Source organism: Chenopodium album, chromosome 27 (assembly GCF_948465745.1).
Source record: "Chenopodium album chromosome 27, dcCheAlbu1.1, whole genome shotgun sequence".
NCBI classification, from domain to species: Eukaryota; Viridiplantae; Streptophyta; class Magnoliopsida; order Caryophyllales; family Amaranthaceae; genus Chenopodium; species Chenopodium album.
In genome coordinates, this window is record NC_137860.1 from 25399794 (window position 1) to 25414844 (window position 15051).

The 15051-nt window shown below is 35.5% G+C and overlaps 1 protein-coding gene across 4 annotated transcripts; it reads left to right on the plus strand.

Annotated features, from left to right (window-relative positions):
• Positions 1-1800: 1800 nt before the first annotated feature.
• Positions 1801-14768, plus strand: LOC145620770 (uncharacterized). 4 transcript variants are annotated; one of them, XM_081675478.1, is made up of 17 exons: positions 1801-2205; positions 2963-3561; positions 4417-4546; positions 4647-4848; positions 5944-6030; positions 6187-6246; positions 6367-6453; positions 7574-7645; positions 7866-7921; positions 8129-8214; positions 8701-8791; positions 8905-9062; positions 9142-9233; positions 9470-9550; positions 11145-11218; positions 12640-12739; positions 14511-14768. In XM_081675478.1, exons 2-16 carry the CDS (start codon positions 3003-3005, stop codon positions 12713-12715), a joined length of 1911 nt encoding a protein of 636 aa, XP_081531604.1. In that variant the 5' UTR covers positions 1801-2205; positions 2963-3002; the 3' UTR covers positions 12716-12739; positions 14511-14768. The 4 variants fall into 4 exon arrangements, with proteins under 4 accessions (XP_081531604.1, XP_081531603.1, XP_081531605.1 ...); XM_081675477.1 differs by lacking the exon at positions 14511-14768 and having other exon boundaries at positions 1801-2213; positions 12640-13196; XM_081675479.1 differs by lacking the exon at positions 14511-14768 and having other exon boundaries at positions 4435-4546; positions 12640-13196.
• The last annotated feature ends 283 nt before the right edge of the window (positions 14769-15051 follow it).

Genomic DNA, 15051 nt, shown 5'->3' on the forward strand with positions numbered 1-15051 from the left:
AGCAGAGGTGTGATCACCCTGCTGTGATTTCCATAATGCTGATTGTCGAGGAGTTAAAGAATAAGTTGAATCTACAGAAGCGGTAACCTTTGTGAAATACATATCAGCCAATTTCTTCATGAGTTTTGGGGCAGCGACCTCACTAGGATTACTCAAAATGTCAGACTCCACTGTTCCATTAAACAGACTCAACGCATCCTCAAAGGCTCGTCCAAGACCAACAATGCTAGCATTCCGAAGAAGTTGTGTCTGCAACCCAGCAGACTGTAACCGAGAAGCAAGAAAAGCATAGTGACGAACATCACCAGCAGAATAAACACCAAGCCCTCCAAACGCAAATGGTAAGGTGGCAAGCCGCCACTGCCAATCACCAAACCCAGGCCCCGAAGCAGTAACAATACGCTCCAAGGAAGACCGAAGAGCTCCATCAAAAGTGCGCTGAGCCACCTCAAAAGTACTAGGAGGACAAGTACGCAATGCAAAGTAGAGTTTTGAAACTCCAGTACATGCCCTAAGTAACAACAGCTCACACTGAGGATCATCGAGCATAGCGACCTTATCCATAAGGGCAATGGTCTTGGTCACCCTCTGCCTCACAAGCTCACCACTAAAACCAGAATCGGAACTAGCGGGACCTCCAAGCAACCTAACACCACGCAAAGGTCGAGCAATATTAGGTGGAAAGACACCCACCAGCCTGCTTCGAGGGTCTTCTGTAGGCCAGAAAACTTCAGATTTTTCCACATTAAGACATAACCCAGAACGAGGTCCTTCCTCCATAATCAACTGCAGAACTTGCCCCACCACCAAAGTGTCACCAATAATCGTGCCGTCATCTAAATACCAAGCCTGAAGACATACATCAAAAGTCTCTCTGATTTTACACACCAAGGGTTGTAAAACCAAAGAAAAAAGCAAAGGACCAAGGGGATCACCCTGCTGCACCCCTTGAGATGACCATAAGGTTTGATCCCCATAGTACAACCTGGCTGGATTAGAATAGCAGAATTCTACCCATCGCGAAATGCCCGGACAACGACGACGTACCTCACGTAACATGACCGAACGATCAACCAGATTAAAGGCATTTTGAAAATCCACCAACAACATAGATAGACCAACATCAGAACCACGATCCTCAATCAACCGATTCACCGCATGAAGAATTGCCTCACCACCTGAAGAAACTCCAACACCAAATTGAAGGCCATCAAAGTAACTCCCTAAACACTGACCAACCATAACAGCACCCACTTTCGAAACGAGACGCCGCCAAACCGTACCCACAGCAATAGGTCGGATACCACCACCAGGCTTGACAAGTGGCGTAAGAGGAGCACTAGCAATGTACTCTCCTAATTCCGTAGGACATCTTCCAGCTAGAAAGAGATTAACCAAAGTATGAGAACAGACCTTTAACGTATGAGTTAAGACCCTTAGTTGTTGGTACAGTGGTGATTGGGGTTGCACTTGGTTAGGAGGATCACGTGTTCGGTCATCCACAACAACAATTGAGAGGGAAATGAAACTTAACTACTCAAAACTGACCCCGAATCCTGATTTGTTTAAAAGGTGAATCGGTTTTGAACAACTGAAAAAAAAAACTCTGTACTTATAAACAATTGTGCTCATACCATGTGACTAGCCACACATAAGATGATAAGACTCATTCATTATTTTTTTTTTAATATTTTTGGAATACATAAAAATTACTCCGTAAAAAGAATTGCATAACGGATCATTATTATAGTATGAACCGAAAATAAGGTGATCCAAATAAACAGAAAACACAAAAACAGCATTACACGCGCTAAGAAACGGGTAAGAATGATTAAAGTCTGGAAAGAAAGAAGCAAAATTAAACTTTAAAAATACCAAAAATTTCCACTGTTTTTTCCTCCTCTCTTCTTCCATTATGTTTGTTTGTACATCAAATTAATTGCACTTTGCAAAATCCCACAAATCAAATCAAAATTCCAATCAAAATCTTCAAAGAGAGAGGAGAGAGTGTGTGTGTTTTTGTGAAGTGGGAGTGGTTAGAAAGAATTTTGTACTCTTGTTGAAGATTTCGATCAATTTTACCAATTTGGTTTAATCTTTGAAGTTTGATTGAAAAAGAGGGATTTTTGGGTGTGTAAAAGTGTAATCCTGGAAAACCCATTTCTTGGATTTTCAAAGTTTTCATCTTTTTCCTGGATTTTTGTGGTAATTTGGTACTTAAACTTAATTTTTGTTTCTGGGTATTTTTTTTTTTTTTATCATTGTCTGTACATCTGTTGTTTCAATTGTTTGTTAAATTTTGATATTGATTATTGGTTGTGGTTTTAGCAAATTAGATGTTAATTATGTTAAGAAGATATGTCAATTTAATTTTATTTCTTGGTTAAAAATTAGTCTGTTTTGAGTGGTTTTTCTTTATAATTGTTATATGAAAATCGAAAATTAAGGTAGAAGGTTTAATTATACCATTGGCAAGTTTGTTTATTATGTTATTTGCACTGTAAAACACTTATTCTCAATTTTTCATCTCACTTGGGGCAAAGAAGAGTTGAATTTGGGGGATTTGGGGGGGGGGGGGGTGTTGAGGTGGGGGGCTGTGAGCCTGAGAGTGGTCAGATTGGCACGCCCGGGTGTACCGATCCCGAAAGAAATTGAATTTAGATGGTCTTGAATACTTGTGCTGATTCATTGATGTATAAATTTCTCTGTGATTCATGTATATCAATCAATCAATCAATCAATCAAAGCCTTAATCCCAAAAGTGGGGTCGGCTAACATGAACCAAATTTGATTATTCCGTGTAGTCATCAACATAAATCTTTCTCCTCCATCCCTTACGATCCAAAACTTCATCCTCACGTAAAAGTATTCTGTGATTATTCTGTGATTCATGTATGATTTTTGGAATTAAAAGTATGGACATTGCATTTGTTGAGTTGAATGAGCTGTGTGTTGTTGGCAGAGTAAAAGATACTGGAGGTTGGTTAGGATTGACATGCTGAATGTTGCTTCCGGTGAGTGGGTTAGGGATGAATTCTACAATGGATGACATGAATCTGATCCAGCAGAGGCATCACTTGGTAGTTAGAGAACTTGGAGTAGGAGAAGAAATCGACTTGGAAATCGGTCCTGTGGATGATGATCCATCATTTGCTAGTACTGCTCTAATAAGTGCACCACGTGAGCCCTCGGTTGATGAGCAGGATGAGACTAAGCAAATACAAATTATGCCGTCTCTCCAAGATGATAGTCAAGATTTATCAAAAGGCCAACCATTGAAGAAAAAGAAAAAGGTTGTGAAACGATGGAGAGAAGAATGGGCTGATACCTACAAATGGGCATATGTTGATATCAAGGATGGAACTGCAAGGATCTTCTGTTCTGTATGTCGCGAGTATGGCAGAAAGCATAGGAGGAATCCCTATGGAAATGAAGGCAGTAGAAATATGCAGATGAGTGCGTTGGAAGAGCATAATAATAGCTTGTTGCATAAAGAAGCTGTTCGGCTACAAATGGCTTCCAAGGATAAGATTGTTGTTGATAAACCTATGTATGTTAAAGGTCAGTTTTGTTTTTCCTATTGATTTATTCGTCATTCTCATCAACTATAGGTTCCTATTGTGCATTTTAGTAGCCGGACCCAATTTATTAGGTGAAAGTGTCCTATTGATTCTTTAGTATTCTGTATTTATTTCATTTTGTGCAGTGAAAAAGCTTATAAGATGAGATGGTGCTCACTTAGATGAGAATATGTAGCAAGAGAAGAAAACTTGATGGCATGGATGTAGAATTCTCTGTAAAAAAAAAAAAAAAAAACTAGGTTTGCCGTGTGCCATTTGATTATTTAGCACATAGAGATGTTTAAACTAATTTGAGACAATAAAAGATATTTGGTGTTTTCTGTATCTCTAAGTCTCTAACTAATTGCATTTTTAAGGAAAACGATCTTCGATAACCCTCTATATAATGACAGTATTATATCGGCTTTGCTCTCAATACACGAGTTTACGCTTCCGGTTTTTCTTCTACTCTAAGATTCTAACTAATTGCACTTTAAATGAAAATATCTATGATAACTATCAATTTAGTGATGAGATTACGGCTTTGCTCTCAACAAATGAGTTTCCACTTCCGTTTTCTTCTACTTTAAGTCTCTAATTAATTGCACTTTTAAGGAAATTATCTATGACAACTCTATTTGGTGCAAGATTATCTCAGTCTTTATGCATTCCGTAAATGAGTTTCCGCTTCCAATTTTGGTTGACATGCATGGTGTTTCTATCTCTCATTTTCAGCTGAACGATGATCCTAATATTTCGACATGTATGCTTTTGTCTATCTTGTCAAACTACAGTTGCATTTGCTTATTCAATTTTTCTTTTGTGGATTTTGTGTAACGTTTTCTACAACATGTAGCTTTAATGTCAAAAACAGCTGGATCAATTGTTGAAGCTGTATTAAAAAGAGATCCTCATGAGGTGGAATTTATTCAGTCAGTACAAGAAGCAGTGCATTCGATTGAAAGAGTAATCGGAAAGAATTCACAGTAAGTTAGCTACTTCAATAATCATTTGTTATGCTATGCTCATAAAGACAATTTATTATCTGAGTTAGCTGTTAACTTCTTATGTTAATTTTCATTTCAGTTATGTTAATATAATGGAACGTTTGCTTGAACCTGAACGTGCAATTATTTTTCGAGTTCCATGGGTTGATGACCGGGGTGAGACACATGTTAATCGAGGATTTCGGGTGCAGTTTAATCAGGCATTAGGTCCATGTAGGGGAGGAATTCGTTTTCATCCATCGATGAACTTAAGTATCGCCAAGTTTCTTGCTTTTGAGCAGGTATAATATATTCTAATGAATGTTTTCCCATTTCTACCTTGTCTAAATCTAAATGGGGATTAATGACAAGACAAAATAAATCTGTAACTACTAGTATTTTGTTCAATTCTGTAATTTAATTTAAATAAGTTGTTAATTCATTGTTCAAAATATGTTTCAATGGTATATGGTTAGTATTTTTTGTTTTCCCTCTTATATGTAACTATCATCATTACTTTCTACCATAAAGTAAATATGTGCTTTCTTAGTGACATAATTCCTCCACTGTTTTTAATCGCAACGCTTGATATGTTACACACTTACACCCCTCTTTTGACTATTTTTTGTGATTTAATAGTTTAAATGTTAAGAAAAACATAATTATGTGGCATCTTGTTAGATTCGTCTCTTGATGTATGCTGACAATACCAATTTTCTATAATATTTACTAATATTTAATTTAAGATATTAATGATATAAGATGTGCATTGACAAGTGTAAAACTTCCAACGTTGCAATTAAAAGAGAACGAAGGTAGTTTGGAATAATTTTTCGTCATTTTGGCGTTGTAGTTACATATTCAGCTATGCTTTTGCATATCTTCACTTGTTTAAGAAAGGTTTACTAAGGAGCCTTTTGGAAAATCAAAAGGGGAAATTATGAAATCGAGAAAGGGATAGGGGGAGAAAGGAAAGAAAAACTCCTAGATTTTTCTTTTATGTTTAAAGAGGAGAAAGGGAAAGGAAAAATAGAAGCCTAAGCGTAGCACGACCTCTATCCCTTTATTGCGCCTTGATCCTTTTTATACATTGGGCGGCAATGGTACTTGTGGTGGTGGCAGTGGCGGGGTTAGTGAGGGTGATGGCGGTGGCGGGGCTAGTGATGGTGGTGTACGGTGGCGCCGATGACATTGGCGGTGGTAACATCATCGTAAAGGAGTTTGGGGGGAAGGAGAGGGTAGAGGGAATGATTAGAATGACATAACAAACAATTAAAACTGGCTTTTCCTGTTCATATGATATAGAATAATACATTCATTTAAAAGATTAGAAGTAGGACAGCAAATTTGCATGTAATTGCCTGCCTGTTCTTGCTAACAGTTGATTCATATTGCAGACTCTAAAGAATGCTTTATCACCATACAAACTGGGAGGGGCGGCTGGTGGAAGTGACTTTGATCCGAAAGGGAAAAGTGATAATGAGGTACTTTTGTTCATATCCTTGTGGTCTAGTTTCCGTATTTCCTTATTAGTTTTGTATTCTTTATCTCCCTAAATATTTTTTTTTTCATTTATTATTATTATTTTTTGTTTCACATTTGATGCCATAATTCATTCATGAATTTACTTGTGTCTACAGATTATGCGCTTCTGTCAAAGCTTTATCAATGAGCTGTACCGGTATTTAGGGCCTGATCAGGTAATCTGAAGCTTTTTGTTCCTTGTTTGCTAACATTGTGCTCTTTTTATTTATTTATTTATTTTTTTTTATTATTATTATGATTGTAAGTCATGTCTGGTCAATCTTCATATATAACAGGATCTTCCTTCTGAAGAAATGGGTGTTGGTGCTCGGGAGATGGGTTATCTTTTTGGGCAGTATAGGCGCCTTGCTGGTCAATTTCAGGTAAATCAGTCATTTAGGGTAAATGATGTTATTTTATTAAGGAGCATTAGTTTTATTATGCTACTGCTTTCGACAGATTACTATTATTTCTATCTTTTTGTATTTGTAGTTTCTATACAATTTTTTAGCTCTTAGTAACCATCTAAACAAGGATTGTTCTTATTTTCTCACTGTTTTGATTGGCTGAAGCCTGAAGGAAAGGTTGCATACCTCTTTTGACCTTAGTTTATCATATTGAAAAGAAGGGGGGGGGGGGGGGGGGGGGGGGGAGGGTTCTCTGTTCTAGTCATGGTTCCAAAATTCAGGTTCAATTGCATCATGGAAACAGTTATGGTGTCGGGGGATAGGTAGATATGGTTCAGGTTGCGGTTGTCGTGGTTCTGGGCTTTAGAGTTTAGTTTTTAATACAGTATGTGTTAAAAATTTGCTCCCTGAAAATAATAATATAACCTTAGTTTTTTAACAATGAAAATGTTGTGGAAGTAAACTCCTTGAAATGGCCTCATGAGAAACATAAAACCTGAGTCACACTCAGTTATTGATAAAGCGAGTTTTAGGTTTATATTTCCATTTTTTTCCGAGTTGTCCTGGTTGTGTGTTAGCTGAGAGCAACTTGCTGTGAGCTGAAGATGCATTGTGCTTGATGATAGAATTATAGAAGATAAGGAGTTTCCTGTGTTATTAAGGAACATAGATTATTGTGGAATGTTGCATTAGCTTCCAACTTGGTCGTATATGCATGTTGGTCTATCTATTACTTGGAGACAGCCCTGAGACTTGTCTGCAAGTGCATTAGTAATTTATTGCCCAGATAATCATCAGTAGATATTAAGTTATTAATAGTGACCTACAAAAGTTTATATGCATCAAATGGTATCCCTTGACAAATTGTTCAGTAACTTAGATTCCTAAAAATTTCAGCATTATCATCCATGGAACTAGTCATATCTTATAGACAATTCTAGTATTTATATGTTTCTTTCAAGATAATTAATGTAGACACCTTTAATTTCTTTGCCTTTCATTTCATGTCATCTACTCTGCTGAACTAATGCCTACAATTATTGTGACAGAAGCAAATAATCTCGCATTTTTCTGTTACAATTGCTTTCTTACGCAGGGAAGTTTTACAGGATCACGGGTTTTCTGGTCTGGTTCTAGCCTACGAACAGAAGCTACTGGCTATGGGCTGGTAATCTCTCTTTCACTTATTATGCTTTGCAGTCTACTCTGAATTTTCCATGGGACTTTTGGGTTTTTTTTTTTTTTTTTTATTTTTAGTATCTGATTTTCTCAATTGGTTGCATATATTCTGACCTAACTTATCTCCATTGTTCTAATTTTGAGAGTTGTTTCTGGTCAACTTCGCATATGTCATTCAGTGGGATTGATAAACGTTCTTATATCTACAGGTTTTCTTTGCCCAGCTCATTCTAGGAGATTCAAGCAGAGAATTGAAGGGATTAAGGTGTTGGATATAATTGATGAGATTGAAGTTTTTTTTATTTAAAGTTATATAACATTTTAATGATGCGTTTAGATTTGGGATCTGCAGAGGTCTCTTGCTCTTTTTTTTTTTTTTTTTTTTGAAAGAATCTTTTTAAATATGTGGGAAAGAAGAAATCGATACTAACTGTAGATATGGATTGATCCTGATTATGATTCACTTTTCCAGGTGTGTGGTAAGTGGCTCTGGGAAAATTGCATTCCATGTCATAGAAAAGCTTCTTGCTTATGGTGCTGTTCCTATCACAGTATCAGGTAAAAGATTTCTAGGAGATTAAACCTAAGCCAATTTGCAATGTGCTGAACACATTTTTTTTTTAAATAATAAAATTTACAGACTATCTTCTCAGTACAGTTACATTAAATTACCATGATGTTAACTGCTTCACATTTTGGAATAGTTGTAAGTTTACTGAGATTAGGATATTGAAGGTCTTTGTTGCTTGATTCATTTATTCATTTGACATCATGGTAGACATGGACAGCTCAGCATGTGTTAAATTAAGCTCCTGCACCAACTTCTGCTCTGTTTACCGTATATTAGTGTTCTTTATGGATGTACTATTTGTCTATTCTAGCTCAACGCTGACTGTTTCTGGACAATTTAGATAGTTATTCTGAGATGAACTTCAGTAATGATCACAATATTTCTACTCATTAGTTATATTCTGTTTGTATGTGACTCTACGATGTATGTTATATTTCTACTCACATATCCTTGTGCTGAAATGCATGTTACAGATTCAAAGGGCTATTTGGTAGATGAAGATGGCTTTGACTTCATGAAAATTCAGTTTCTCAGGGATATAAAAGCTCAACAAAGAAGTTTGAGGTCAGTCTTTCTAGCTCTTGCTTTTGTTTTACTGTAGATGCATTTTAATTATTAAATATATATTTGGTGATTATTAACGTCTACGATGTATCTTATTTCTTTGGGACTGGCAGGGATTATTCTAAAACCTATGCTCGATCAAAGTACTATGATGAAGCAAAACCTTGGACTGAGAGGTGTGATGTAGCATTTCCTTGTGCTACACAAAACGAGATAGATCAATCTGATGCCATAAGTTTGGTCAATTCTGGTTGTCGTCTTCTAGTTGAAGGTTCACCTTTTATTTTGTCAAGTCTCTTGATTTTTTTCTGTAGTAAATTCCTGTTACTGATTATCTGACTCTACCTTAGGTTCCATCATGCCTTGTACCCCGGAAGCGGTTGATGTCCTAAGGAAAGCCAATGTTGTAGTTGCACCAGCCATGGCTGCTGGTGCTGGAGGGGTAAGACTACTGTTATGCATATACTTGGTATTATATTGGTTGCTATGATAAATAGTTTAAGAGTTGACCAAGATAGCCTTTCCGACTAGTTAAACTTTATATTAAATGAGACACAAAGTTCACTGCCATAATAATAAGGATGAAAGTCATGGAATTAGAGAATTACTATTGCTTTCCAGATTTCTCCATGATGCTTGTGATTTTTATGTGTGGAACTACATTGATGTTGCATACAGGTTGCTGCTGGAGAACTTGAACTAAATCATGAGTTCAATCTAATGCAATGGTCCCCTGAAGACTTTGAATCAAAATTACAGGTCAGCCATATTCAGTATGATGTATACCTCTATATAAACCTTTATAATTTGTTTACGGTCTAAAGTTCCAAACAGATCTCAGTGGATGGCCTCTCTTGACTTGATGCCTGAGCATCATGTTTTACCAAGTTTGATGTTTTTTGTAAAACTCTTGCTGTGAGCTAGAGACTTGGTTAAATTTTTTTCCATACTTTTTGGCGATTATAATTTCTTTATATACATCGTATATAATTTTTATTTTGTATACTTTCAACTTCAAATTATGCTATTAAATTGTGGTTTAGTGTAAAAGAAATCAAACTAGCTGGTTCAATAAAATGATCAAACCCTGACCACTCTTGATTTTGCTTAACAATCACCTGATGATTCCTTCATGTTGTTGGTCTCCCTAGCTTTTCCAAAGCAATTGTCTTCTGCCTATATAGTTCCTTATAACGGTATCTTTTTGCCCAATTCAGCAATTGTCATGAGAGTTTTTCTTTGGATACCATGGTGTTCTTGACTATTGGACCCAATCTAATTTTTTTAGTGTTTGTGGACTATATTGCATCCCTATCCCTATCCCTACCTTATAAATAGTTTAACAAAGCTCTTATGAATAGTGCATGGACATTTATATCCCTAGAAGTGTTTTTTTTACATATTTGCCACCATTTGATTTCAAAAGCCTTAAAATTGTCTTTTGAATTCCGTGAATTGATTTAAAAAGTTATGTTTACTTAATATTTAAAGCCATCTTTTATTATCTCGATTTAGTTATTACTAGACAATTATATTTCTATATCGAACTCAATTTCTTTTTATCGTTCAGTCTTTAAATCAAAGTAGCACAACTAAAATTTTAAACAATATTGCACAACTACACAACATCGATCCAACACATTTGTCGTCTACAAGCAAATAATTTTAATAAATTATTATGTAAACATGCATTGATGCATATATAGGGTATAAAGGCTATCGATAATAATTCTTCTCAAAGGGCTAGCCATACCGCGCACATTGCGCGCGTTGGAATCCCTAGTACTATAAAAATGTTATAATTCCATATGTGATGAATGCTAGCAAAGATATTCCAATTTGTTTTGAAGAAGCTATGGATCTTGAAATGCTAGCGACTTTACTAGATGGTAAAAGAGATGCTCATATGAAATCCTGGCAATGACCAATGTAGTGCTGGAAGTTGATCTATGGTGGAGCCTGTCAGTATGGCATGCTTGAATTCTCCCATACCGAACACCTCTTGTACATTTTTACACAAATTTTTCTCTCTTTTGTGCTGGTCCTTCTATTATATGCTCAAAAGAAGAAAAAAAAAAAAAAAAAAAAAAGAGGATAAGTTCAATTATTGAGTTTGGTAAAATTTAAAGTATAAGTTACTAAATTTGAAAGTGGCTTTTTATTTTGGGATGCCAAAAGATTGAAATGTGGTCTATTATTAAGGAAAAGGAGTGGACCTGTGATATATATTAATATATTATGTAGTTTGTATAATTCAAATTCTGCATGAAATTACTGTTTTATATCTTGTTCCATGTTTTATTAAGATTGAAATTCTGTGAGATGCTAAGTCTTTGTACTATTACTATGACAGGATGCTATGAAACAGACATATCAAAGAGCTTTAAAAGCAGCAACAGACTTTGGTTATGAGAAAGAAAGTCCCGAGTAAGTTGCAATACCAATTACAGCAGCCCTTTTATGTCCTCCAGATTCTCTAGAATGTGTTAATGGTGTTGAGAATTAACGTTAATTGTGGTAAGAGGTTAAGGTAGTATAGTTCTTTTCCTGCTCCTTAAAAATTGATTAAATTATGACCCTCCCTTGCCTATCTGGAGTTGGAACCTTTTTAGATTATACCAGACCTTAAACATGTATTAGACCTCTCGTCCTGGGTCAGTGGTCAGGTTATAATTGTCCTACATTCTTTTCCATTACTTAGCCCACCCAACCTTTCCTCTTTCTATTCTTGATGACACACAGTATATAATTTATTCTTAAACATTGTTACTGCCTATCATTTCCTCTGGATCATCCTATGAGGATGTCATATCTTTTGATATAATCCATTCTGTTGTATTATTTATCATATAAGCTGGTGTTAGACTTATTAGTTGTTGATATAAGCTTGTGGTGAAGGTTTTGAATACAAAGACAATATATATTTTTTTTAATTAACTAATGTAGGTTTCAGAATTTATTTGAAAAATTGCAAGTGTCACGTCACCATACACCCATGTGAAGGGGCGGTTCATTTAAATTGAGGGACATAGCAAGTTTTTGGGGGGAAGTAGCACCTTTTCATATGATTTGAGCTATTCATCCTATGATTTGCACAGTAACTTTATCTAGAATTTCATCTATGATTAAATAGCTTAAAAAAATTAATTCTTTAGCCTAAAATAATACTTCCTCATTTTTTTCAGTAAAATTGCAACACTTGCAAATGGTAAAAAATTTCTTTTTTAAGTCTTCATCTTCTAAAATCTTCTATTACAAGAACACAAGGACATTGAGAGTTTATTTTTACTGAGTGTAGATTTCTCTGACTTTTAAGATTTCTCTGAACTTCTAGTTTGGGTTTGCTTTTGTTAGGTAATAATGCTAATGTTTGTCATTTGCCTGAAGATATTTTTTGTTGTTAACATCTGTACTCACCTGCCTTTACCATTTCAATCTACCTGGTCTGGCTTCCCTCAATTTATGTGATAAAGATTTCATGTGGATTTGTTTAACTTTTTAAGTCAGTGCACTTGTGTGAATGCAAAGTTGTTCCTTTCTAATCCTAAGTTCTTATACCAAAGAACATTGGGGTCAGTTAAATTGCATTAGATCTAGATAAGTAGTTTTTAGTGTGACAAACATGCCATTGTCGTTAGCTGCTAATTACTTATCTACCCCTTCTGAGCTCTGATTACTATTTTTGCAATTGCCGAGAGGAGTATGAAAGTGACATTTGAACCATTACAAAATATGTTTGTATGGTTGAAGCTAGGCCATTACGTTACCTTCTATAATTTATTCATCAGTTGAGGGTCAATTTACATTTGATTATCTTATTTTAATGTATTTCCCTTCTGATTTGTTAGGGTTCTGGTGTATGGAGCTGCCATTGCTGCATTTCTAACTGTTGCACAAGGTATGACTGATCAAGGATGCGTGTGAAGGACGACACAAACCGACCTCGAGGTATGACTTATCAATGATGACTTGCCATTTGCCCCATAATGTGCGTCTCCCTGCTGATGTGCTGGTGGGAGATTTAATGGCCGAATATTCTCTCCACTCTCGAAGAAAGTGGTAGAATATTACAATCTGATGCTGCAGCACATATTCAGTACTACATCTTAGCATACTGTAGTGCATGTGTAATTGATTATACATATAGTTACAATCTCTTGGTAGAATTAGGATCTTGGAAAATGATCTGGGAGATAAGTTTCACCATATGAGTTCGATATATTGCCTGCAAACTCCTGTTTGCTTGTGTAAATGGTGTACGTTGATGTTAGCTGCATTAGTGTGCAGGACAGAAATGTAAATTCTTAAACCAGATACAAGCTCATGAAAGGAAGAAAGTCGATCATTCTTTCTCCAAATTGGTGAAAAGGGTTAAGACAACTTAAACCAACTAGTCATTGGGTCATTTGCAACCTTTGTTCCGCCTCGTCCCCTAATCAGTGAACTATATTTGTCTCTCAATGCCACTAGTGCCATAGTTTGCAAGAATATTGGCTAAATCTGTATATGGTCTGGCCAAATTTAGCTACCACAGACAAATTATCTTTTCTTTGTCCCTTAGAGAGAGAGAGAGAGTTGGAGAGAGAGTGTTTAATTGGAGGGAAAAGGGTGTGAAATTAGGCAAAGTGGGGTGTAATTAAGAAAAAAGGGGTCATGTGTGTCGCACATGTAGTAAAACACGTGGTCAACGCCGGAGAATGGTGAGTTAACGTCGGAAAGTGAGTTTTGGTTGTCTTGGACAAAAAAAATTTTTTAAAAGGTTTTCTTTGGCCAAAAAAATTTTAAAAGGTTTTTTTGGACAAAAAGGTTCTTTAAAGGTTTTTCCTGACAAATTTTCCTTTTATAAATTGTAAAAAACATGGATGTATGTAGAAAAAACGTCATTGTATTGCAAAGAACGTGTATGATACTGAGTTCACCCTATACTTATAAGTTTTTTTAAAAATGTCACAACAAGCCCTTAATGACAAGCGTCGTTAATTTCATTAGTCATTAAGGTTAATTTTGCCATGTGGCAACCTCTGTCAGGTTAAATAATATAATTAATTACTTAATTAATTAAAAAATTTGATTTGAGTTTAAGTTGGGTAAAATCGGTTTCAAGTTATGTTCAAATGGGGTCAAATTGATGTCGGATTAAGTCACTTAATTAACAAATTGATCGGGTTTGGGTCTTGAATCTCTCATGTCAAATCAGATTGATTTTAGTTCACAACATATGGTATTTTTACAGTCAGATCGGTTTTGACACCTCTAACGCTGAGTAATAATAATAACATACGAGTATGTATACTATAGTGTATAGGCATATGAGATACAAATCTGAACATTAACAAGATTAAACAAATCATGAAAACCTTTCACACACACACTTTATTTAATCATGCGAACAACAAAGATTATAGAAATACAGTAAATTCAAGTACAAGAACGTAGCTCATATAATTTTTAGTAGCCTGTAACATGATAAATACAGCATAGATTATTATGGTTTGATCTCATTGGCACACACCATTAGCCCACTCGCTGCAAAATTAGCTCCCGCAACATGTGCCAGCAATGATACAAGTCTCCCCAAGATTATTAAAAGTCAAGTTTCGACCGATAAACCTCTAGATCTGGAGTTTTTATGCTTGAATTCGACCATTTAAAGCCACAATTCATCATATATATAAATTTTTTTCTTCATTTCACTCTTGATCTATTTTGTAATTTTTAGGGCTGTGGGTTTGTCAAATATGAGTGTTGAGGCTACACGCTTAACAAAGAGAGAGAGTCCGCTGCACAAGTCCAAAGAGATTGCATCTCTAAATCATATGGCAACTTGATATTACCATGGTAAGTATTTAATCTTATTTTAGGATTGATTTGTACTTACAAGTAAAACTTCACAATGAAACATACTCGCATTCTGCTCAATTTCAATTCTTACTGTTGTTTGATGAAAAATACACTGCTATTATGTTATTACAAACATGGAAAATCGACACTACACTCTTTATGTTGCGCGAAAAAAGTTTATTCAATCCCTCATCATACAATCAATATATAATGATAAGATAACCTACCCAAATTCATAACATTATTCGTGTAATTAAAGGGTTCTATGTTCTATTAAGTCTTAACCTACGCCAGAATCAGCTCAAAATGCAACACATTCACTTAACTTGGGGCTAGTTCTGTTACTTCTGTCCCAACATACCAAAATCATACATGAAGCCGAAGAATAATAAACACAATATGTTACAAGTATACATACA

Excerpts from the sequence above, each read along its gene's own strand:
- LOC145620770 (XM_081675478.1), top strand. The coding sequence starts at position 3,003 with ATGTTGCTTCCGGTGAGTGGGTTAGGGATGAATTCTACAATGGATGAC. Across the intron at positions 4,849-5,943 it reads AGTTTCTTGCTTTTGAGCAG|ACTCTAAAGAATGCTTTATC; the intron begins GTATAATATATT and ends TTCATATTGCAG. Across the intron at positions 6,247-6,366 it reads GGTATTTAGGGCCTGATCAG|GATCTTCCTTCTGAAGAAAT; the intron begins GTAATCTGAAGC and ends CATATATAACAG.